This window comes from Neofelis nebulosa, chromosome 2 (assembly GCF_028018385.1).
Source record: "Neofelis nebulosa isolate mNeoNeb1 chromosome 2, mNeoNeb1.pri, whole genome shotgun sequence".
Classification (NCBI taxonomy): domain Eukaryota; kingdom Metazoa; phylum Chordata; class Mammalia; order Carnivora; family Felidae; genus Neofelis; species Neofelis nebulosa.
In genome coordinates, this window is record NC_080783.1 from 220,434,963 (window position 1) to 220,456,035 (window position 21,073).

Consider the following 21,073-nt stretch of genomic DNA (forward strand, 5'->3'; position numbering starts at 1 on the left):
CCCACTTTGCCTGGCCAGACTCCTGGCCTGGACTCCACTGGCCTCCTGGATGTGGCTGCCAGGTTCTCACCATCCCGAGGGAGAGGCAAGAATGTGGGAAGTGACAGGCCTTGATTAGGAGGCTGCGGGCCTCCGTCCCCAGCCTGGGAGGGCCGTGGGCTGACCGGGGCCAGCTGTGCTGTCCTGCGGCGACATCCTGGTGGGGGTGCGACAAGGGGGACTGCCAGGGACCCTCCTGGTGGCACCCAGGTGGGGTCTGACCACACTTCCACAGGGCCTTCATAGCGGGGGGGGGGGGGAGGTTCTCTGACCCCCGGCCCGGGTCATACTTGGTCCCTCCAGCGGCAGGGCCCCCCCACCCCCCCACTCAAGAGAGTCTCGAGGGAGATTTAGCATTGTGAGGACTTCTGCACCTCCCGGGATGATCATGCTCTTGCCGAATCCGGAGAACGGGGAGGGTGGCAGGAACCGTCATGGTGACCTCAAGAAGGCCGCCTTGTCTTGTCCAGCCCACACCGCACCCCGGGGCCTGCAGCGCTGCTGCTCAGGGCCCAGGGCCGCCCAGGGCCCAGGTGACACAATGCAGCGGGAGGCCCAGGGGTTCATAGTACATCTGGGGTCACACAGCCGGGGAGTGTGGGGAGCCGGGGACGAAGCCTGGAGTGACATCCTGGGCTCCCAGGCCCCACCTGGGGGGCCCCTTGCTGTGTCCTCCGGGGCCGTCCACGCTGGCGGTGCCCGGCCCACAGTGGGCGCTTGGTGAGCATCTGTTGGGTGACCCGGATGTGGAGACCGGGACCGGGACCTGCCTCGTTCCTGCGAGGGACGGACCCCGGGCCCAACTGGGAACCGAGGTCCTTCCAGGCAGGATGGCAGTGTTTCCAACGAGGCGTCTGCGGCAGGGTCTCGTCCGTCAGAGGCCCTGAGAATCGAGCGCTTTTGTTTCCCGACTCCGGCTGCGTCGGTTAAGGGCCAAGGCAGGAAACATGACAGCCCTGCCGTCGGCAGTCAGAGCCCGCCGGCGACCGAGAGACCACAGCCTGGCCCGCAGGCCTGCCCGGCCCCCGAGTCCGGGGCCCAGTGCCGTTTTCCGGGAGGAGACCTGGGGATGGGCTGCCCGGAGGCTCCCACGCGGGTGAGCCTGGGTGCCGAGGACAGTGGTACGGCCTGAGGGTTTAGGCCGAGGTGCGAAAGGCCAGGTTCAGATCCCCGACTTAGCACAGGCATGGCGGGTAACCTCGGAGGCCGTGGTCCTTACACTCGGGACTCAGCAGGAGGAGGCCGACCCATGTTAACCGTGAACCCCAACGTGCGCTGGGGGCCCTGCCTGGCCAGGGCAGCTGCTGGGGGGTGGGGGCTGGGGTGGGGATATGCCCCTGGGCCGAGAGGACCGGCGAGGGAGGGCACAGCTCAGGGGTCAGGCCGTACCTTGCCCTCGCCCCAGAAGCTTCTGCCACGGAGCTGGGGGCCTGCTGTGTGGGGCAGCCACTGTCACCTGGAATCACAGTAGTCCAGGGCCCCTTGCTGAAGGCTGGGTGGTTCGGGGCGGCAGCGACGTGGAGCTCGAGGGGGCCGTGGCTCACCTGGGGAAGGTGAGAGAGTGGAGACAGAGGCCCCTCACAGCCTCGCTCCTGGGGGGGGGCTCTCTGCCTGGCAGGGGGCAGGGGGTCTTACCCTCCGCTTCATCCCTCACCTGGTCCAGCTCCCTTCCTTGCGAGTTTCTGCTCATCCTGAAGTACCCCCCCCCCCCCGCCCCTGGCCCCCATGCCTCATCTCCTGATTGGATTCTGCCCCATGTATCTTGGCTGCCCCTTGTCTCTGTCCCTCCTTGTGGAACGGTGGCCTCACCTTCCCCTCCCTCCCTGGCTCTTCTCCAGGCATCCCTGGGAGGCGGGGCTGGGCTGGCCTCCACTCCCCCCTCTCCCTGCTGCTCTGGACCCCGCTGGGCTGCTGGGCTTCTGACCACACCCTGGGGTCTGGCCAGAGCAGCCCTGGGGGTAGGCAGCTGTACCAGAACTCAGGGCAAAGGTTTTTCCTTCCTCCTGACAAGGAAACGAGACTCCTGTGGTAAGACCACAGGATTGGTGCATCTCCTGTGAACCGATCTTAGGGACAGGATGTGGGTGCTCAGAGCCCGGGCCCTTGGCCTGCCGGGTCAGAGCTGGGGAGCCCTCTGGACTTACTTCTTGTCCCTCTGCTTGTCACATGCACGGTGTCTGTCCCTGAGCTCAGCCTCTGCAGGAGGTGGCCTTGAGTACTTGTGGTGTGACGTCGGGGCCTCAGCGGCAGGAGGGGCCGATGGCCAGCCTGCCAGTTTCGGGCTCGGGCACCTTGAAAAGGAGCATATGTGCGGGCGGTCCCCGACACTGGCTGGAGCTGGCCGACACCCCCGTGACCGCAGTGTCCTGCCTTCGGGTTTGGCCTTCGGGTGGGAAAACGGCAGGAAGAGTGACCGACGGGGCCCAGCAGGCCGAGTGGGCTGCTGGGTGAGGGCCTGGTGATGCGCCTGGCTGTCGATGTTCTGGTTCCTTCTGGCCGTCTCTCTGGGTGACCGCTGTGGACCAGGGCCAGGCGCACGGCTTCGGCCAGATTCCCCAGCTGGCGTCCTCCCCTCACCGGCCTTTCCTGCCTCCGCACCCGCAGCCCTGCACCCGCCCAGATGTCCTCCAACGAGCCAGTCTTCACGGCTGCCCCCTTCCCCGCTACCTGGCCACAGTCTGGCTCATCGCCCTATTCTCCGGGAAACCTCCCCGTCCATCAGCCTTCACCGTCTCCCCGTCTCTGAGTAGTGTGAGCCCCAGTGCTGTGCATGCGTCCCTGGCAGCTCAGATGTCCTCGGTGAGAGCCAGGCCTCGGGGGCTGTGCCCGTCGTGGGGACCGTGGGCGTTCCTGGACTCAGGTGGTGGCACAGCGAGCCCTGGACTCACCGCAGCCTGTGCGTGACGGCAGGGGCGTGAGCCCAGGCAGCGGGCAGCCACAGAGCGGGCCCTGTCACGTGCACACACGCATGTGCACACGTGTGTGGGAGGCCTCCAGCACGGGGGCTGGCCCTCAGCGGGCGCCTCCCCGGAGCAGGGCAGGCCTTGGGTTCTGCGGCGTGGTGCCGGGGTCTGAGGCCCCCCCGAGCTGGCTGGGGCCCGGAGGACACGGAGCCTGCTCTACCTTGGGCTCTCCTGGGGGGCCCGTGTGTGAAAGAGGAGGGAGCACCCCCATTGCCGCCGGGCCCCCGCCACCGAGGCTATAGTCAGGAATGGCAGCTGGGCTCTCGGAAGCAACCGTGGTTTCAATTTTCCTTCCCTCTGCTTGGGTGAGGAGTCCAGCCGAGTAATGGGTTTACCATGAGGCTGGCGTGGGGACCAGCTGGCTCCCCGCTCCTGAAATAAACTCAGGCAGCAGCACGGGGGGGGGGGGGGGGCAGGGAGGGGGCGGGGGGTGTCCTGCAGGCAGCTCCGCTGGGTCTGGGCTGATCGCGTGTGGCCCCAGACCAAAAACTGGCCTCCCCTCTGGGCTGGGCTCTGGACGTTAAGGGTGGGAACAACCAGGCAGGGCGTTTGTCACCTGGGGGACCGGAGGTGGCAAGGAGGACTTTCCATCTGAGAAGACTTGAGTACCCCCCCCCCCCCCCCCCCCCCGCCAGGGCAGATTGAAGATAAGCCAGGGGCTGTCTGATCCCTAGCCTGTCATGTTCGGTCCCTGTGCCCCCAGCCTCCTGGATGGCACCCACACTGCTCTCCCCTGCCTTCTTCGCCCACTAACCGGTCTCTGCCTTTCAGCCCACCCTGCCCCTCTCTTCCCCTTTTCTACCCCCCCCCCCCTTGCTCCCCCTGCCTCAAAGGAGCTTTTCCCCGGGGCCCAGACAGGTGGAACCCCGTGTGTGTCCCCGGGCACGCTGTGGCTGTGGGGAGGGAGTCCGCTCGGGCACTTGCTGTCCGTTGCTCCCGCCCAGAAGGGACACGGGACACGCCCGACTTCAGTAGGAGGGGGAGCGGAGTGAGCAGAGGTGCTGGAGAGCCTGGAGGACCAGTCTTCCTGCCCGCCCGTGCGTGGGCGTGGCCTCGGCCCCCACACAGCGCCAAGGGCCACGGCTGCTGGGTGGCCAGCACCTGCTGTTGGACTCTGGAGCTTGCTGTGCAGGCGACTTCACCCTCAAGTCCAGGCACCCTGGGACCACGGGCAGTGACTTCTGGGAGTTTCTCTGTGTGTTCCTCTCTCCTGGAGCCCCGCCCCGCCTGCAGAGCGGTTAGCTCCTCCTGAGAAGCTGGGACCCAGGAACCAGCCACATGGGGAGGGTCCAGCCCTGTGGGTTCCCCCTCGGGGGCCACACAGGGTGCCTGATGCTTGGCCTCCTTGGGTTCTGCTGGAGGGCCTGCTCACTCCATGTCTTGACCCCCAGGAAGGGGGGAGGTGTGGGGCAGCCTCCCAACGCGGGCCAGCATCTCACGCTCCCAGGCTCAGCCAGACTTCACCCGGCGCCCACTCTGCATCCCGGAGCTAAGGCAGCTGGCACGGGGCGGGGTTGGGGGGAACACCTCCCCACCCCCCTCAGATTGGCAGCACGTGGCAGGTCCCTGAACTGAGCAGGGTGGGGCCTCGAGAGCCCTCAGGGAGGGCTTCAGGGAGGAGGTGTCCATGAGTACCAGGGGACAGACACTACAAGTCGGGGTAAGCTCGCCTGTGTTCTGCTTCCTGCTGGCCCCAGCTGACCCAGGAACGTGGCAGCTCTCCCTAAAGCCCTGATGTCAGGGGTCTGTGGCACTGAGGGGGCAGTGTGGCATTTGTGGGGCAGCATGGGGCCCTCACCCCAGCCTGGGGCCTGGCAAAGGAGCCCCGTGGCCGCCCAGCTGGGAGAGGAAAGCTGGAGCCGGCCTGGCGGGTGGGGGGGGAAACGGCTCCTTCTGCTGACACACAGACATTCCGCCGGGCAGAGACGCCCAGCCCGCATTTCCGCATCGAGAAAGCATTTCCCAAACAGCTTCCAGACCCCACAGCCGTGGCCCTGGATGCGCTCGGCGGCACCGAGCCTGGGGGGCGGGGGGACAGTGGGGCGGCTGTGGGCACTGTCTGGACGGCCGGTGGTGTTCTGTCCTGGGTGGTCTGCTGGCCTGCATGGCCGTGCCTGAGTCCCTGTGCCTGGCCTGGTGGGGGTAGGGCCCAGAGCCATCCGCAGCCCCCCCCCTCCCCCCCAGTCCTTCAGGGAGGTGCCAAAGCCGTCTCGGGCTCTGGGGACCTCATCATAACCCTTATTTGCTGCTGCTCAGAACCGTGTCCTGCCCACTGCATAGACGAGGAGGCAGGCCCAGTGGGGTCCTGGGACTCGTCCGTGGGCCTGCACCCATGTCTGCTGCTTGCAGACTGTGCTCTGCCCTTCCCAGCCCCTACCCGTGCCGGTGCTGAGCACAGAGGCCTGGAGCAGCATGCCTCCCCACCCCAAGGCTGGGATGTGCGACGGGGTCCAGGTGGCTACAGAAGGATGGTGACAGCCCCGCGGTGGGACGAGGTGGCCCGAGCAGCGGTCCCTGGCTGGGGGTCCTGGGGTCGGGGAGGGAGTGCAGGGGGCACTGGGGAGGTGGCTCTTGTGGGATAGGGACAGTCCTGAGGCGCCTGGGTGGCTCAGTCGGTTGAGCGTCCGACTTCAGCTCAGGTCACGATCTCGCGGTTCGTGAGTTGGAGCCCCACGTCGGGCTCTGTGCCGACAGCTCGGAGCCCGGAGCCGGCTTCGGGTCCTGTGTCTCCCTTTATATCTGCCCCTCCCCTGCTCGCACTCTGTCTCTCTCTAAAATAAATAATACTAAGAAAAAAAAGAGAGCTAGGGACGGTCCTCGGGTCCCTTGGCTCGTCTCAGGCTGGCCTGGCTGGGTTCCAGGATGCCGTGGTCCTCACGGCTGCATCTGCCATGTTGCAGGGAGCTGGCCACGTCCCAGGATACCGCCCCTCGGAGACCCAGTCTGGGCACTTCCTTGGGGCTTGCTGCCCCGCCTGGGGGAGGGCCTGGCCACCAACCTTGACTGACTCCTACTGACTCTCAGTGAAGCATTTTCCCCATCAGCTTACCGGCTCTGTGATTATCATCCCTCGTTACAGGCAAGGCAGTGGGCACAGAGAGCCTCGTGCCCCTTGGTAGCAGAGCTGGGGGCCGGGCTTGGGGAGACCAGCGCTGCCCGGCAGAGGTAGCCGGAGCCACACTGAGCGCACGTGTCTACCTTAAGTTCTCTGGAAGCGGCACTGAAAAAGGAAGGAAGCAGGTGACGTTAATTTTGACGATGTATCTCACTTAATGCAACACGTCCAGGTAGAATCATTTTAACGTGTGCTTAATACAAAAATGAGAAGGAGCGCCGTCATCTTTTTCGTACCGAGAAAGTGGTGTGTTTTACCCCCAGTGCGTGTCTCCATTCAGGACGAGCTACAGTTCCCGTGCTCAGGCCCCCCTGTGACAAGGGACAAGGCAGAGCCCTTTCCCAGGGTGGGCTAGACTTGGGCTGCGCGGGGGACGAGGCCGGCGCCTCCCCCTTCCTGTCTTTGGCTCCTCCTCCTCCCACGGCCCTGGTCCTGCATGGGAGTTAGTGGTGCTTCGAGGGGCCTCCACCCCAGAAGGGTGCTCCCGGAGGAGCCCCAGGCCCTGTGCCCCGTTGGTGAGGGTGATCTGTGGATCCGAGGTGTCTCTCTGCCCCTCCCTGTGAGACAGACAGTCTCCACGGCCTCCCGTCCCCCTGCACCCTGGCTGCTGGCTGCAGGGGTGAGATCCTCCGGTTTCTGTTAGCACTTGTTTGCATGCTGTTGGAGAACGAGGTTTACGTTGCAGTAACGGACTGCCAGCCCACGTGGAAGGCCCCGTTCAAACAGCAATCTGACAGTGTGCCCATCGGGGAGACTTCCGGAGGCTCCCCGGGTGAGAGCCCGGAGTTCGAAGGCTGGTGTGCTGTTCAGAGGGAGGCCAGAAGAGAGGCTCATCCAGGAGGCGGGGGCAGACAGGCAGGCGGGCCCCAGGCAGGCCTGTGTCTGCACTGCAGGGCGCCTGGCAGGCAGGGGGCCAATGGGCTGGCCTCCGCACTGCAGACAGGACCGGGCAAGGTGGGTTGGTGCCTCTCTCCCACAAACTTGAGGACCCCACCCATTGCGGGGCAGGGCTGAGTGACGGCCAATAGGGCCTTTGCCCCAGTAGTTGGCCAGGAGCTAGAGGGTCGGCCTAGGCAGGGCACGAGGGCCAAGACATCAGGAGCCAGCATGGGGCCGCCGGTCCGGCGCTCATCGGGGCCGGAATGCATAGACCCTTATGATGCCATTGGCCACTTTGGACAAGGCTGGAGCCTCAGGCCCTGTCCTTGAGCCAAAGTGGGGGTTCAGGGGTCTGGATTCGGACTTGCCTCCGGGGCTTCTGTAGCCTGGCATCTGGGGCTTGCTGTCCTTGCGAGGGAGCCCATTTTCCCCGTGGCCCTCTCCCACCTGCCATGGGCACAGGGATTCCCTTGCTCCCTCCGGGTGCCAGTCCCTGTCCACTGGAGGACACGACAGTTCAGGGTGCAGGACACCGGGCTTGGGGGCTGCAGGCGTCTCTACCCCTTGGGATTTCCACTTTGGTGGCTTGGCTCCCCACCCCCCTCACACTTAACAGCACCCAACCCCACCCCACCGAGCCGCCTTCTCAAAAGCCCCAGGCGGCATTGCCAGGGTGGCCTCCGTTTCTGCCTTGGTTACTTTCCCGCGTTGGTGCTGGAAACACGTGTGTTTGAGCATGTGTGTCTGGGTTTGCTGAATACGTCTGTGCAGGGTCCCCTGTGTGTCGCGTGCGTATTTGCACACGTGGGTCTGTTTGTGCACGTGTCTCTGCGTCTCGGCCTGAGGGGTGCCTGTGTTTGTGTGCGCGCGCGCACCCCGGGGTGCCTGTGTCCGAGTGCGAGGGCGCGCGCGCGCGCGCGCGGGAGTGCGCGGGGGCGGTGGGCGGTGCACCGGGGGGCGAGGGCGCGGCCCGCGGGGGCGGGGCGGGGGGCGGGGGCGGCCCGTCCGCCTCTAGGATTTGGCTTTCACCTGCGGGGGGCGGAGGGAAAGCCGAGAACATAAAGGCGAGGGGCGGGGCGCCGGGCTCAGAGCGCGGCGGGGCCGCTGGGGTGCGCGCCGCTCGCCGACCGGCCATGGAAGCGTCCCGCGGCCGCGGGGGACTGGCCGCGCTCTGGTGCCTCGGGCTGCTGGGGGGCCTGGCGCGCGTCGCGGGCACGCACTACCGCTACCTGTGGAGGGGCTGCGTCCCGTGCCACCTGGGCCAGGCCGGCTACTCCGGGAACGCCGGGGACCGGAGGCCAGGTGGGCGCCGCGCGGAGTCTGCGCGGGGGACGTGGGGGAGGCGGTGCCCTGCTCCGCGCTGGGCTCCCTTTGCTCCGCTTGGGTCCGGCCTGCGCCCGGCCCGGCTGACGGAGCCGAGGCCGGAGGGAGCAGGGCGGGGGCGGTGCCGCCGGCGGCCCCCTTCCTCTGGGACGGGGCCCCTGCGCCCTGAGCCCTGAGCCGTCGACATTCCATCCCCTCTGGGGCCTGGCTGCGGGGGCTGCCGACAGCAGAGTGGTCTTGAGGGGAGGGAAGAATAAAGCAGCCCCTTGCATTGGCCTGTGGCACAGGGCGTGCATTTCCCTGGCGCTGGCAGCTCTGGAGGTCAGGCAGGAAGGCAGGCTCAAGAGAGAGTCCTTGGGGTCCCCGGGCAAAGTCTCGGCTTCCGGGGTGCCCAGGGCCTGGGTGGATGTGCAGGCGCTAGCCTTTCTTTCTGTCACCTTTCCGCAAGCCTTGGGAGTGGTCAGCCCAGTGGGCTCCGGGTGAGCTGTGAGGACCCCGGCAGATACACCCCTGTCCTGGCTCCATCCTGCCTCTCCCTGCTCTCCAGATCTGGTACCCACGCTGGGCCACCCTCCCTGCGGGAGGGAGCTCCTCAGAACTTGGAGCTGGTCATCCTCAGGAATGCGAGGTGGGGCGTGGTGAGTCATCAACCAGATCACGGCAGGGGCGGGGGCGCTCCCCTCCAGGCCTTCCCGGCCCTGCGTGTGGCTCTGGGCAGGGCACGCGTCTTCTTGGAGATGCTGGCCCTGCCCAGCTGTCCCTGGGGCAGTCTCTGCGGCCCTCCGTGCCAGGGGACACATGGAGCACTGAGCTGCAGGCCCCTGATGGTGGCCGTCTCCCACCTCCCCTGGCTTTGTCACTCGGGCCAGCCGGGTCCCTGGCTGGGTCCCCACGGGGTAGGCAGCCCTCCCACTCTGGCTCAGTCGAGGCCAGGCCGGTGCCGTCACTGAAGCAGCGTGGCACTAAGCGCCGTGAGGCTGTGTATCATCCCGAGGCCTGGGGCTGTGTGGGGCTGGGCTTCGGGGAACCCCCCCACCCCCCACCCCAGGCCTGCCTGGACTTGCAGAGAGGAAAGGATCCCGGCCCGTGGTTGACAGGGCGCCACCTGCGGGCCTGAGGACCCTTTGGCATGTTTGGGAGGAAAGCAGGACTCTGAACTTGGTAACCATCGGAGCCGAGCTTCCTGGCAGCATCTGGAGGGAGCAGGGCTTCAGAAGGGGCTTCTCTGGGTGGTTTCTGCAGGGGCAGCTTGTTTGGCCCTGGCCTGAGCTCCAGGCTTGGGAGCTGCCGTGACTTGATGGGCTCCCGGCTGCGTCATGATGGGCATCCCCAGGCACCGCCGGGGAGCCAGCCAGGTCTCAGCCCAGTGATGTGTCACCAGGCTGCTCAAGTCTCCAGCCACACGCATCAGCTGAGGGCAGCACGGCACCTGTGGGCGATGCTGGAGGCCCCGGGCCCGGCTATTCCTTCCCGTAGCCCGGCTCTGGACCTGCCCGCTCCCGGGCTCCCGGCTCCTCCCATGCAGGTGTGAGCTGCCCCAGACGAGTGTCAGCTGGGCCTCGGGCTGCAGAGGGCAGGGGGTCTGCACCCAGAGGCAGCTTTCGTCCCCTGGCTCCACTGGGTCAGCATGGGAGGTGCGGTGCCTTCGCGCTCTCTTTCTGCCTGGGGGAGGACCCAGGCCCCCTTCTGTGCCACCTGGAGAGTGATGTTCTTTTGGTGGTTCCAAGGCCTTCTGTGTCAATGCTCAATTGGGGCCCTGCTGCTTGGGGTGCCTCAGGGCACTGATTCCACGGCGGGAATCGCTACGTGTAGGCCACTTGGCCCGAGAGGGCAGGCCTGCAGGATGGGGCCCAGGGGAGCACGGCCAGCCCCCGGGGAGCACAGGGGATCTTACTGTGGGAGTCAGGAGGCCGGGCTGGCCAGAGTGGACATTTGGAAACCTGGATTTCCAGCATGGGTGGTCTGAGCCTCCCCACCCCACAGTTCCAGAAAAGACCACAGAGGGAATCTTTACATGTGCCCCGTGTTTAACTCCTGTGGCTGCTGCAACAAATCACCCCAATCTGAGTGGCTTAAAACCATACGGGTCTATTACCTTACGGTTCCAGAGGTCAGAAGTCTGAAATGAGCTAAAGTCCAGGAATTGACAGGCCTGGTTCCTTCCGAGGCTCCAGGGAGAACCTGCTTCCTTGTCCTCCCAGCGTCTAGAGGCACCGATCCTTGATGGTAGCCCCACCTCCGTCGACATAGCCAGGGGCCGGGTGTCTTCCCATCTCTTTCTCTCTGACCCTCTTGCCCCTTCCTTTAAGGGCCACGTCATGACACAGGACCCCCCTGGATACTCCAGGATCATTGGTCACCTCGCTGTCCTCAACTTAAGCCCACTTGCAAAGTCGCTTTTGCTGGGCCAGGCTCCAGGGATTAGGATGTGGACCTTTGGAGGGCTGACCACACTCTCCTTAAAGACCACTGAGCTGTGGCTCTCAGGTCACGGCCACGGCCACGGAGTCAGAAGCTCCCGGTGGTTGGAGCGGGCTGAGGACAGCTCTGCTCTGCCCCCACGTGGTCACCTCAGGAGTGGGGCAGGTGGGTTTAGGTAACTGGATCCTGCTTGTGTCCTGGTTATGTCTCTGTGAAGGGGCCCCAGCTGGAGGTCATGTGGCCAAATGCCCCACCACCCTTAAACAGGCTTCCCTTGCCCAGAGAGCTGAAGGGGGAGGCTTCAGATCCTTCGGCCTTGAGCTGCCCGCTGTGTCCAGATACCCACCCGGGCTGACGGCACAAGTGTTGCCGGAAGTGGTGGCTGAGCGTCATTGCACCTGCAGGGCCCCCGCTCACACATCTTGTTCCCACCCCCCCTCCCCAGTGGCAGGTTGCCGGTCACCAGGCAGTGCGGCTCCAGGGGCCAGGGAGAGCTCGGGGCTGTGGTCAGCGTGCCAGCCCCTCCCGAGGGGGGCGCCCTGGGAGACGGCTTGGTGGGTGTGGGCCTGTGCATGTTAGCGAAGAGCAGGGTTTCTGTCCCCTGGGGTGGAGTCTGAGTGTTCCTGTGCGGGCAGCAGGGGGGGCCAGAACAATGGTCACGTGGGCAGGGGGTGTGAGCTGGGGAGGGAGGCCCCGACTGGAGGGCCCCTACGGGCTGACGGCTGCCTCCTGCCCCTGCGTCCCCCCACGTGGCTCTTCCCAGACTGCCCATCTGGTGTCCTTGTGGCCCACAAGGGCTGCTGAGCGGGCCCGAGAGGCTGACGTTGACCAGGGCTCCCTGCGTATCTGACCTGCCCGGGAGCTGCTGGAGGGTGCAGTCCTCAGGGTGGGCTCAGCGCCCCCAGCCAGGTGTCTGAGCGGCTCAGGGGCGTGGTGCCATCCGAGCTTGCCTGTCCCCCCGCTGAGGGTCTGGACTGAGTGAGCATGGAGACAGAGCTGCCGGCAGAGAGCAGGTTTCCAGAAACCAGCGTCCCTGCCTGCCTGCTCACCCAGCACCTGCCTCCGCGGCCACGTCAGGGGGTCAGCCTGCTGGAATGACACCTGCCTGCCTGGCAAGGCCGCTCAGGACACCGAGGCCGCCGTCTACCCAGCCCTCAACACACACGTGGTGCACCTTCTTCAAAGCTTCACTGAGTGCCAACTGTGTGCCCAGGGCTGTGCCCCCTGGAGGCACTTACCTTTCAGGGACTCTCTCAAAGACAGGGATCTGCGCTCAGAAGGGACGGGCGGGGTCTCCAGGGTCTCCTCTCTGAGCCCCCTAGGGTGGGTGCTGTCCGCCTGCCCTGCCCGATGGCTGTGGGTCTATCCTTCCATCCCCTCCCCTCCCCGCCCAGCCAGCTCTCCCTCAGCTGTGCCCTGGGTCCCTCTGTGCCCCACCCTCTTTGGGGGCTCTGCTCTGCCCTCCAGCTTCCCATGAATCACCCTGGTTCTGTTCTGAGAGGACTCCAAGAGAGCCTCTCTTGCTCCTCTGTCTTCTGTCTTAGGCAGCCTCAGGGCTCGGCAGGGCCCCGGGGGAGCAGAGGCCCTGGCTCTGTGTCGTTTCTGGAGTGCCGGCCGGGCACATTCTGAGCATGGACCGGTGGCAGGGTTTGCATAACCTGGTGGGCAGGCTCTGGGGTGGCCGGGAGGAGCCTGGCCCCCGTGTGCTGCCTTCGGCGCCCTTCAGAAGTGGGCTCACGTGGCTGGCATTTTAGGGTCGGAGCACCGAAGGTGGGCATTTTCACGGGAACTGGAGGGTGCAGTCGTGGCTTGTACGTGCTTGAGTGAAGCGTCTGTGTGTCTGTCTCCTTGCTTCTGTGGTTAGGGGAGCTGGCTGCTCAGCTGGAGAGGCTGCGTCTGAAAAGTGTGGACTGGCCCGCGGCCCAGGCGTGGGCTCCCGTCCCCGTGCCCGGGACGCTGGGGATGCTCCGTGTCTGCAGCGGCTTCCCGCCTCGGTCTCCGTGTCTCCCGGGCAGTTGCGTCCTTCCTGGCCCTAGCCTCGCACGCAGGTGTCCCGGGCAGCCTGTTCTGACGCCCTCAGTCGCTGCCCAGCCTCCCCTCGAGCTCAGCTTGGTGGACGGAAGCCTGGAGGGAGGGATGAGAGGCGAGGGCAGCCCCAACCTTCTCCACACCTCTGCGTTCCTGCAGAAGGAGGTGTGACCCTCCTGGGGTGCATGGGCACAGGTGTCCTGCCCTGGTGGTCGGTGGTCTCAGATGGGAGGTGTTCTCCCAGAAGCGGAGTGCCAGGGACCTCCACTGGGTCCTGTGCTGGGGTCGTTGCTGGTGGTCTCCTGTCCCCCGGGCATTGGGAGCCCCCCGGGGACCCCAGACAGGTCCCGCGTTCGTTTCCTGGGAACAAAACGGACACAACAGTAGACGTTGGTTCTCTCGCTGTTCCTGGAGGCTGGGAGTCCAGCATCAAGGTCACGGCAGGGCCACGCTCCCTCTGAGACCTCCTGTCCTTGACGTGTCCCCCAGCCTCTCGTGGCTCCCATCGTCCCTCGGCTTGTGGCCACCTCGCTCTAACCTGTGCTTCCCCGTGTGTCTCTTGTCAGGACCCCAGTCGCAGGATCCAGGGCCCCCCTCGCCCCGTGCGGTCTTGCCTGGATCCCTAACCACTCACATCTTATTTGCGGATAAGGTCACGTTCCGAGGCTGCGGATGGATGTGAATTTGGGGGGGCATCTAGTCCCTCTACCCCCTGCCCTCCCTTGGGCTTTTTGTCCCCCAGAGCCTGGGCAAGGGCACCTCACGAGTTACCGGTTTTTTCCTTTGGGGCCCGTGGGCCCCAGAGGAGCGGCGGGCACTGGCTGGCACCGTCCCGGGTATTTCTGGATTTGGACTTTGGAAGCGCACTCCACTCCCCCACCGCTCCCCCTGCCCCGCCCAGTCCCCTCTGCGGCCACCGAGTTTCCTCAGTGAGGGGCCCCGACCCCGGGTGGCTGCTGGCTGTTAACCCTTGGCCTTGTGTCCCCGCGCAGATGTGGATGAGTGCCAGGTGCACAATGGCGGCTGCCAGCACAGCTGTGTGAACACGCCAGGCTCCTACGTCTGTGAGTGCAAGCCCGGATTCCGGCTCCACGCGGACGGCAGGACCTGTTTGGGTAAGCGCCCTGCGGCTCCGGGAGCGGCAGGCCCACCCACTTGCTGGGCGCGCCCAGGGGCTGGGGTCCCTGTACTCAGGGACGGAGAGACCCTCTGGGTCTGTGTGTTCAGTAGCAGCTCTTAGGGCGTCTCCGTCCTGCTGAGTGTGCAGCTTCTGGGGGAGGGAAAGGAGGAGTCTCAAGGACCTGGCTCCCCCTGCTGAGGCTGGGCCCTGGGACGCCGAAGCCCCGTTCCCGGGGCGCCTCTGTGCACCTGGGGAGGAGCCCCTGGGCCCCGATACTGTGGAGCGCCCTCTCTGCAGAAGCCGCAGTGATGGGGACCAACCTCGGGGGCGACTTGGGTGCTTGCTGGGTGTCAGGGGAGGCCTGGTGAGGGCGGGGGCGGTGTGAGACCGCTCTGGGGCGGGTGGGCTGGGGTTCCCGGGCCCAGGTCCCCCCGTCCCAGCCTTGGGGAGCGTAGGGGGTTGGGCCGTGGCGGGGGGAGGGGTAGCCAAGAAGCAGGGTCCTGACTCTCACTTCCTCAGCACGTTCTTTTCCTGTGGGGAGTAGGCTTGATGGAGTGCCTGGCCGTGGCCTGCTGTCCCTGTGAGCGTGGAGGGCTACTGGGGGGAGGGGACAGAGCCAGGCTCCCACTGAGGTGGAGGCTGGAGGGGCCGGAGGCGGGTCTGGGGTCTGGCGGCCAGCGCTCACTCCCCACCCTCCTGTGCCCCTCTCCTGGCTGGCTCTGGACGCAGGGGCCGAGGGCACAGGGCTGCTGTGTCTGGGAGGCCACGCGATGGTCGTTCTTGGGGGGGGCTGGGGGCCGGACACCCCTTCTCTCACCCCGGAGACCCAGAGCGGGCCCGGCAAGTTCCCATCGGCCCCATCCCCGCCTGCCTTACTGCTATGTGGCAGGGCGGCCTGCCAGCCCCTGGGGGGCCCTCCCGGCACTCAGGGCGCATACTCACATGTCCGGGCGCTGCTCCGTGAAGCTTCTCTGGGTCGGGAAGTGGAAACAGATGTGGGAAGTGTTGTAATGTGCTTCCAGACAAATCTGACTAGGGTGCAGTCTCCAGCTGCTGCCCCCCGGCGCTAGGGGGAGGGGGCTTCTGGGAGTCTGCTGGTTCACCCCGGCCCCCCGACGTCTCTCCTCACCCTTCCTCTGGGCTGGGTTCTCCCTGGAGAAGGGTGTCCTGGGGGTTGGTCCGGGGTGGGCCGGGCCTGGTGGGTGCCCACTGCCCCCTCCCTGTTGCGGGCTCCCCTGCAAGGGGCCTGGGGCTGGGACCCACCTCCCCAGTCTCTCTAGTCCCCCTGTGTGTGCTGATCGTGGCCTTCAGTGAGGTGCTGGGTGGTGGTGATGCGTGGGCAGCATGCAAAGGGAGGGGGGCCTTCACGGCTGTGGAGGGACAGGCTGTGGCCTTGAGACTGGCCTCATGCTGTTGGCTGCGGGAAGTTCAGGTGGGGCGCCCCTCAACCTTGCCATGGCCCCCAGCCCACCCCCTCGCTGCGCTGGAGCTGTTCCCAGGAGCCTTTCCTAGGAGTCGCCTCTGCTCCAGGCCCCAGAAGTCTTGATTTGTGACATTTGCTTATTTAAGGGTCCTCTCGGGTCTGATGCCGGGCTCCTGGGCGTGGTCTGCACAGCCCGACCTAAGGCTGCTGGGACCTCTCAGCCCCTGCCCGGCTGCCCCTCACACTGCCCACCAGGCGGGGCAGGTGCGCTCCATACCCAGGTGGCGGCCAGCCCTCTCCCTGTTGGTGCCGCCCCCTGGGTGCTCCCCGTAGCCGGAGTGGCTCCTTTCTTAGCAGGCATACGGCCTCTCGCCCTTTCTCTTTCTTTGGACTGGAATCGCCAGCGGGAAATGCGCGCACTGTGTCCCGCTTACCTGCACACACCTGGCTGTTTTGGGTGAATTCTGGGACCTGGTGGATCCCAGGTGGATACCTGGGAGTCTGGGAGCTGACAGGTTGACGGTCCAGTCCCCACGTCCCCCACGGTGTCTGGGATTGGTGCAGGATTGTCAGACTTGGTCCACTGGGAGCTGCCTTTCCTGGGGAGGCCTGGGCTTTGCTGAGAAACTTCCAGAGTGGACAGGCATCTCCAGGGGGCTTCTTCACAGGCAGAGTGGGAAGTGTTCGTTCTAGGGGCACCTCTCCCTTCTTGCTACTGTGCCCCTTTTGGTTGCCAAGGGACCTGCCCAGGTGCGGTGGTGGCCTTGGGTGGGTGGGCAGGCTGGCCAAGCATCTGAGATCGTGGATGGGTGGCTTCCAGGTGGGGCTCGGGTGGAGGGCACCACTGGACCCTCTGAGGGCTCTGAGTTGGGGGGGCTGGCGCTGGACTTCTTGCCACTGAGAAGTTGTGGGGCCCTGCCCCGTCTCCTCTGGGGCTCCCAGGGAGGAGCTGGGCCTTGTCTGAGGTTTACAGGGCACCTTCTGAGCCCAGACCACCCTAGGGCTGTAGCACAGGATTATGGGAAGCATCAGAATAGGACCCGCACCCCCACCCTGTGCAGCTATGGGACAGGCTGCACAGCTGGAGCACAGCTGCTCTGGAACCCCTCTCCTGGGCCCTGCTGGGATCCTCTGCTGGGGGAGGGGTGCTGGGAGCTCTCCTGGGACTTTGCAGGCTGGCAGGAGACAGCCCCAGGCACCCGCTCCCATCCAGCAGCTGGGAGTAAGAGTTCTGGAGATGCTGGGGGGGGGGGGTGGGGTGGGGGGAGGGCGGGTAGAGAAGACGCCCACAGGGATATGGCCATCTTTCCTGTGTGCTGGCATCTCTTGGGGTGTTCCACGTCACGGGGCCCTGAGGGACGTGGGAAGTCCTCAAGGGAGGCACACTGGAGAGGGGAGCCTTGAAACATACAAGGGGGGCCTTGAAACCCTTGAGGAACTTGCCTCCGAGGCAGGGAGAGGGCAGGAAATCCCTCCCTCTCAGAAGTTCTGACGGAAACAAAACACAGAAAGGTTTCAGTTCTTAAAGATGAGAATTTGCCAGAAGGATTTTGCCAGCAGCCTGAGGCCCCTGAGCACCACCCACTCAGCCTGGCCCCAAGGGAAGTAGCAGTAGCCGGGCATCTTGGGGCCCTCCATCTCTGGGCTGCCCTCCTGGGTGTGTCCCCCGGGCTCTGGGGTGGGAAGAAAGAGCCCGGCAGGGCCCAGTGCTAGTGCACCCTGAGTGTCACCCTCGGGTCATAGAGCATGCCTCTTGCCTTTTCCAACTTGGGGCAGCAGGGCCTGGGAGTGCCTTGGTCAGGTGATGTGTTCAGGAAGGCCATTCTCGCTTTTCTGTGACATCTTGCCGAGGGCCCAGCTGCTGGGTGGTTTAACACTTGGCACTGGGAAACCCGCCTTCTCTGTAGGGCTGGGCACTCTGAGCCAGGCTGCAGGACACCTGCCCAGTGGTCCCTTCTGGACCTTGGACGTGGAACTTCCCCTACTCCCCCGCAGCAAGCGATACAGCACAGGGTCCGTTTGAGGGACCATGACCTCACTGGCTCACCTAGTACGGGGTCCATCTGTGTGATACCCCCCCACCCCCCCGCCCCGGTCCTCTGCCCTTGGCCTTTTGGACTACTCACCCCCCACCCACACCAGCCCTCGCACTCCCCACCCTCCTTCACCCGTGTCCCAACGCCCTGACCCGGGTTCCTTCCCCTAGGAGTCACACGGGCCCTGTGGTGCCCACGGCGTGGGGGAGGGTCTCCCCAGCCCTGTGTTTCCTCGGGCCTCTGCCGGCCGTGCCCCGTAGTCTCGGGGCTGTCCTTTCCCCACCAGGCCTGGATCCCTCAGGGAGGGAGCAGCGAGGGCTGCTCAGAGGGGAGGCCCCCTGCCCCCCAGGAGGTCCCGTTGGCAGAAAGTGGGGCTGGCGCCAGAGCCACAGGAAGCGGGAAGGTAGAGGGCTCTAGGCTCATTTCCACGCCTCCCTGCAAAGCTCCCTTGCGGCTCGGGGCGTGCTCTCCGGTGCCTCCCAAACCCGAAACAGGCCACCGTTGCAAGAAAGCAGTGTGCCTTCCCGGCCCTGCGGGGCCCCTGGGTCTCAGTGGGGTGGTGGGAAGGGCTTCCCCGCCCCTGAGCCCCCCCAGGAGAGTCCTGGCTTTGGCCGAGCCCAGGGCCCCAGAAGGGCAGCTGCTGGCGCTCGGGAGCGACGGGACGGTCACGCTCGAACCCCGGGGACCGGGAGCGGTGGCCACAGGCCCTGGGCCAACAGGGAAGCAAGGGCACAAAGACGGGGTGGTGCGGTGGGGAGGGTTCGGCGAGTGTGGGCGGTGCAGAATGGAGCGTGGGGCCAGGCATGGGGCCGGGTGTCCTGGGCTGTGTGAACAGCGGCGGATGCACCCCCAGGGGCTGCGGCAGAGTCCGGTTCACCCCGAGGTGGGCGGCGCGGGGCGGGCAGGCCCTGGCGCCCTGCTCGTGGCTGTCCCTCTCCTGCTGGAACTTGGGAGCTGGCCGGTGGGTGTGCGGTCTGTGATGGGGCAGGTCCGGCCCCTGGCACGTGGGTGGTGGCGGCCCCTGCTGGCGGAAGGCAGCAGTGCAGCCCCACCCTGAGATCCTGCTGGGGGAGGGGGGTGCGGGGCAGAAGTCCCCCAGCAGGTACCTCGGTGGGTGTCTCCAGGAGCTGCGGTGCATTTTCTCACAGTTCTGGAGGCGGGCACTTGCTGCTCACGCTGCCGGCCAGTGGGCTCCCGCCTTCCTGGCGGCCTCGCCGTGTCCTGTGGCGGAGGGAGAGACAGAGAGAATCTCGCATCTCTTCTTACGGGGGGCAAGATTTCTGTTGGATCGGGGCCACGCCCTGTGACCTCATGTAACCTTAATTATCTCCACGAAATCTCTGCCTCCAAAGGGAGTCACCCTGGGGGCTAAATTTTAGGGGCACGCGTGTCGATTCAGAGGAACGGAAACATCAATCCCGTCAGGGGCGGCAGGGCCTGCTAACCTCCTGTTTTCTGACCGGTTCTTGGCTCTGCTTCGGGTCTGAGCACGGTCCTGATCTGTGGGGCCGTGCAGGCTGGGGCATGGGTTCCACGGCCGGGTCTCAGTGTGACCTTCACCACCAGCTCCGGGCACCGGCCGTGCCGAAGCAGGCCCGTCCCTGAGCTGCACGGCCCCGTGTCTGAGAAAAATCTGCCTCCTCCAGCTTTCTGGGCCTCCGTGGCACAGGGTGTGCCCGAGGCCGCTGGGCTTGGCTCCCTCATGCACACAGCTTGGGAGAACCCGGAACCTTAGCACTGTGTGGCCGGGCAGCGGGAGTCAGGTTCCAGAGGCCAGGAGGCCCCGCGGCGAGCCCCAGCTCCCTTTGCCAAGCCCACCTGCTGGGGATTTGTCCCCTGGCTCACTTGGCGGGGGGGCCCAGTGCCAGGTCATCCCCGGACTTGTCCTGGGGGCTCTGCCTGTCAGGGGGTCTCCTTTCCACCCCTGCCACAGCCCCCTGGGCCCTCCTTGTGACCGTGGTACCAGTCCTGTGGGCCGCCCTGCCCTGGGCTCCAAGACCCTGTCTCTGTGCACCTGTCCCACCTGCCAGGAAGGCCTTCTGGCTCCTGTTATGAGTCCCAAGTAGGGAGAGGGCTGGGAGGTGTGCACACAGAGAGCCCAGGAACCGGGCTGAGTCACGTCGTGCTCGGAAACCCCTGGGTGGTGCCAGTGGCTCAGTCAGTCATAGTGGCTCAGGTGTGGCAGGCAGGGCCGTGGGGGGTCAGTGCAGAGTAAGGTGGCTGGGTGGGGGAGGGGCTTAAGGGCTGACGGACATCAGACAGCGCTGCCATGCAGGCCTTGGTCTGGCCCAGGTCCCACATCACTGCCACTCCTCGGTGCATGTGGCAGGCAGGTGCTGCCAGGGGACCGAGCCCTCACTGCCACCCTGGTGTCCTCCCATAGGCTCACTTCCCTAGTGCTGGTTTGGGCCTGATGGGACCCTGGGCAGGGGCTCCCCAGCCGTATGCCTCACGGGAGGAAGTCGGGTCTCTCACGAGGGCGGTGTTCTGGATTTCTCAAGCATACTGCTCCTGGCAGACAGCGTGGTCCTGGCGTCCTCGGAGCCCTGAGGCCAGGCGCCCGGTCTGTGGGGATGCCGTGTCCACTCCTCCATGCCGCCAGGCCTGCCGCTCCCCCTCCCACAGGCGACGAAAAACGGCCCGGGGTGGGCAGGGGCTGCGCGGGTCCGACGGGGGCTGCGGGCCAGGCCTGTGGGCTGTGCTGGCCACCCGGCCCCTGGCCTGACCGACAGGATAGTGGAAGTGTCTGGGTCTCCACCACCCACAGCCGGCCCACCGCCTCCTCCAGGGAGCCTCCCAGTCTGCTTGGCCTCTGAGCCCTGAACACCCGGGCTCTCAGCGGGGCCCAGTGGTTTGCACTGTGGGCTGGATGGCGCTGGGTAGGTCTGCAGTCCCTGTTTGCACCCAGTCCCCAAACAGGCTGGGGATGTGGAGCCAGAAACAGACCCGCGTCCTGGGCACCCTGTGTATGGACTGAGGAGCAGAGCCAGGCCCGTGAACACCGCAGGAACAGTGTTGCCCTCTCACAGTCCCTGCTTCCGGAACACAGAGCAGAGGAGGGTCCTGGGGGCTCCCTGGAGGAGGCGGTCACGTGATATCCCTGCTCTGCGCCTGATAAGGGTAGGCCTCTCAGCCGGGTCACCCTCCTGGGCTCACCTGGGCTCCTGTCTGTGTGTCCCCAGCCATCAACTCTTGTGCCCTGGGGAATGGCGGCTGCCAGCACAAGTGTGTCCAGCTCACGGTGACACAGCACCGCTGCCAGTGCCGCCCCGACTTCCAGCTCCAGGAGGACGGGAAACGCTGTGTCCGTGAGTGTGCCGCCAGCCCTCGGGAGAGAGGCTGGACCCCACCGGGGCTCCCATAACCCACAGAGCCACCCGGGGACCCGAAGCCCGAGCCCGGGGCGGGTGCAGGGGCAAATGCTGGGGGGCTGGGGCTGGAAGGGGGCCTCAGCGGAGGCGACGAGGCATCGTCCAGCCCCTGGTGGGCACTGGAGAGGAAGCCCCTCAGGCTGTGCTCTGGGAGCACGGGGGAGGGAGTCCCTTAGGCTGTGCTCTGGGAGCATTGAGGAGGGAGCCCCTAGGCTGTGCTCTGGGAGCATTGAGGAGGGAGCCCCTAGGCTGTGCACTGGGATCGTGCATCTGTTGGGAGCAGGAAGGCCAGGACAGGGCACGTTGGGGACGATGGGAAGGGCATCTGTGTGTTGGCCCTGGGCTTTGTGTGGGC

The 21,073-nt window shown here is 66.0% G+C and overlaps 1 protein-coding gene across 4 annotated transcripts in view; it reads left to right on the plus strand.

The window, feature by feature from the left end:
• The window catches only part of MEGF6 (multiple EGF like domains 6), an 87,366-nt gene that overhangs the window by 44,980 nt on the left and 21,313 nt on the right, over positions 1-21,073 (plus strand). For 2 of the 4 annotated variants that reach the window (XM_058719364.1, XM_058719365.1), the window contains exons 1-3: positions 8,090-8,298; positions 13,761-13,883; positions 20,530-20,655. In XM_058719364.1, the coding sequence (XP_058575347.1) occupies positions 8,130-8,298; positions 13,761-13,883; positions 20,530-20,655 (418 nt within the window). In that variant the 5' untranslated portion in view covers positions 8,090-8,129. Of the gene's footprint in view, positions 1-8,089; positions 8,299-13,760; positions 13,884-20,529; positions 20,656-21,073 lie in introns of those variants that run through there. The other 2 variants (XM_058719361.1, XM_058719363.1) reach the window with 1 other exon arrangement.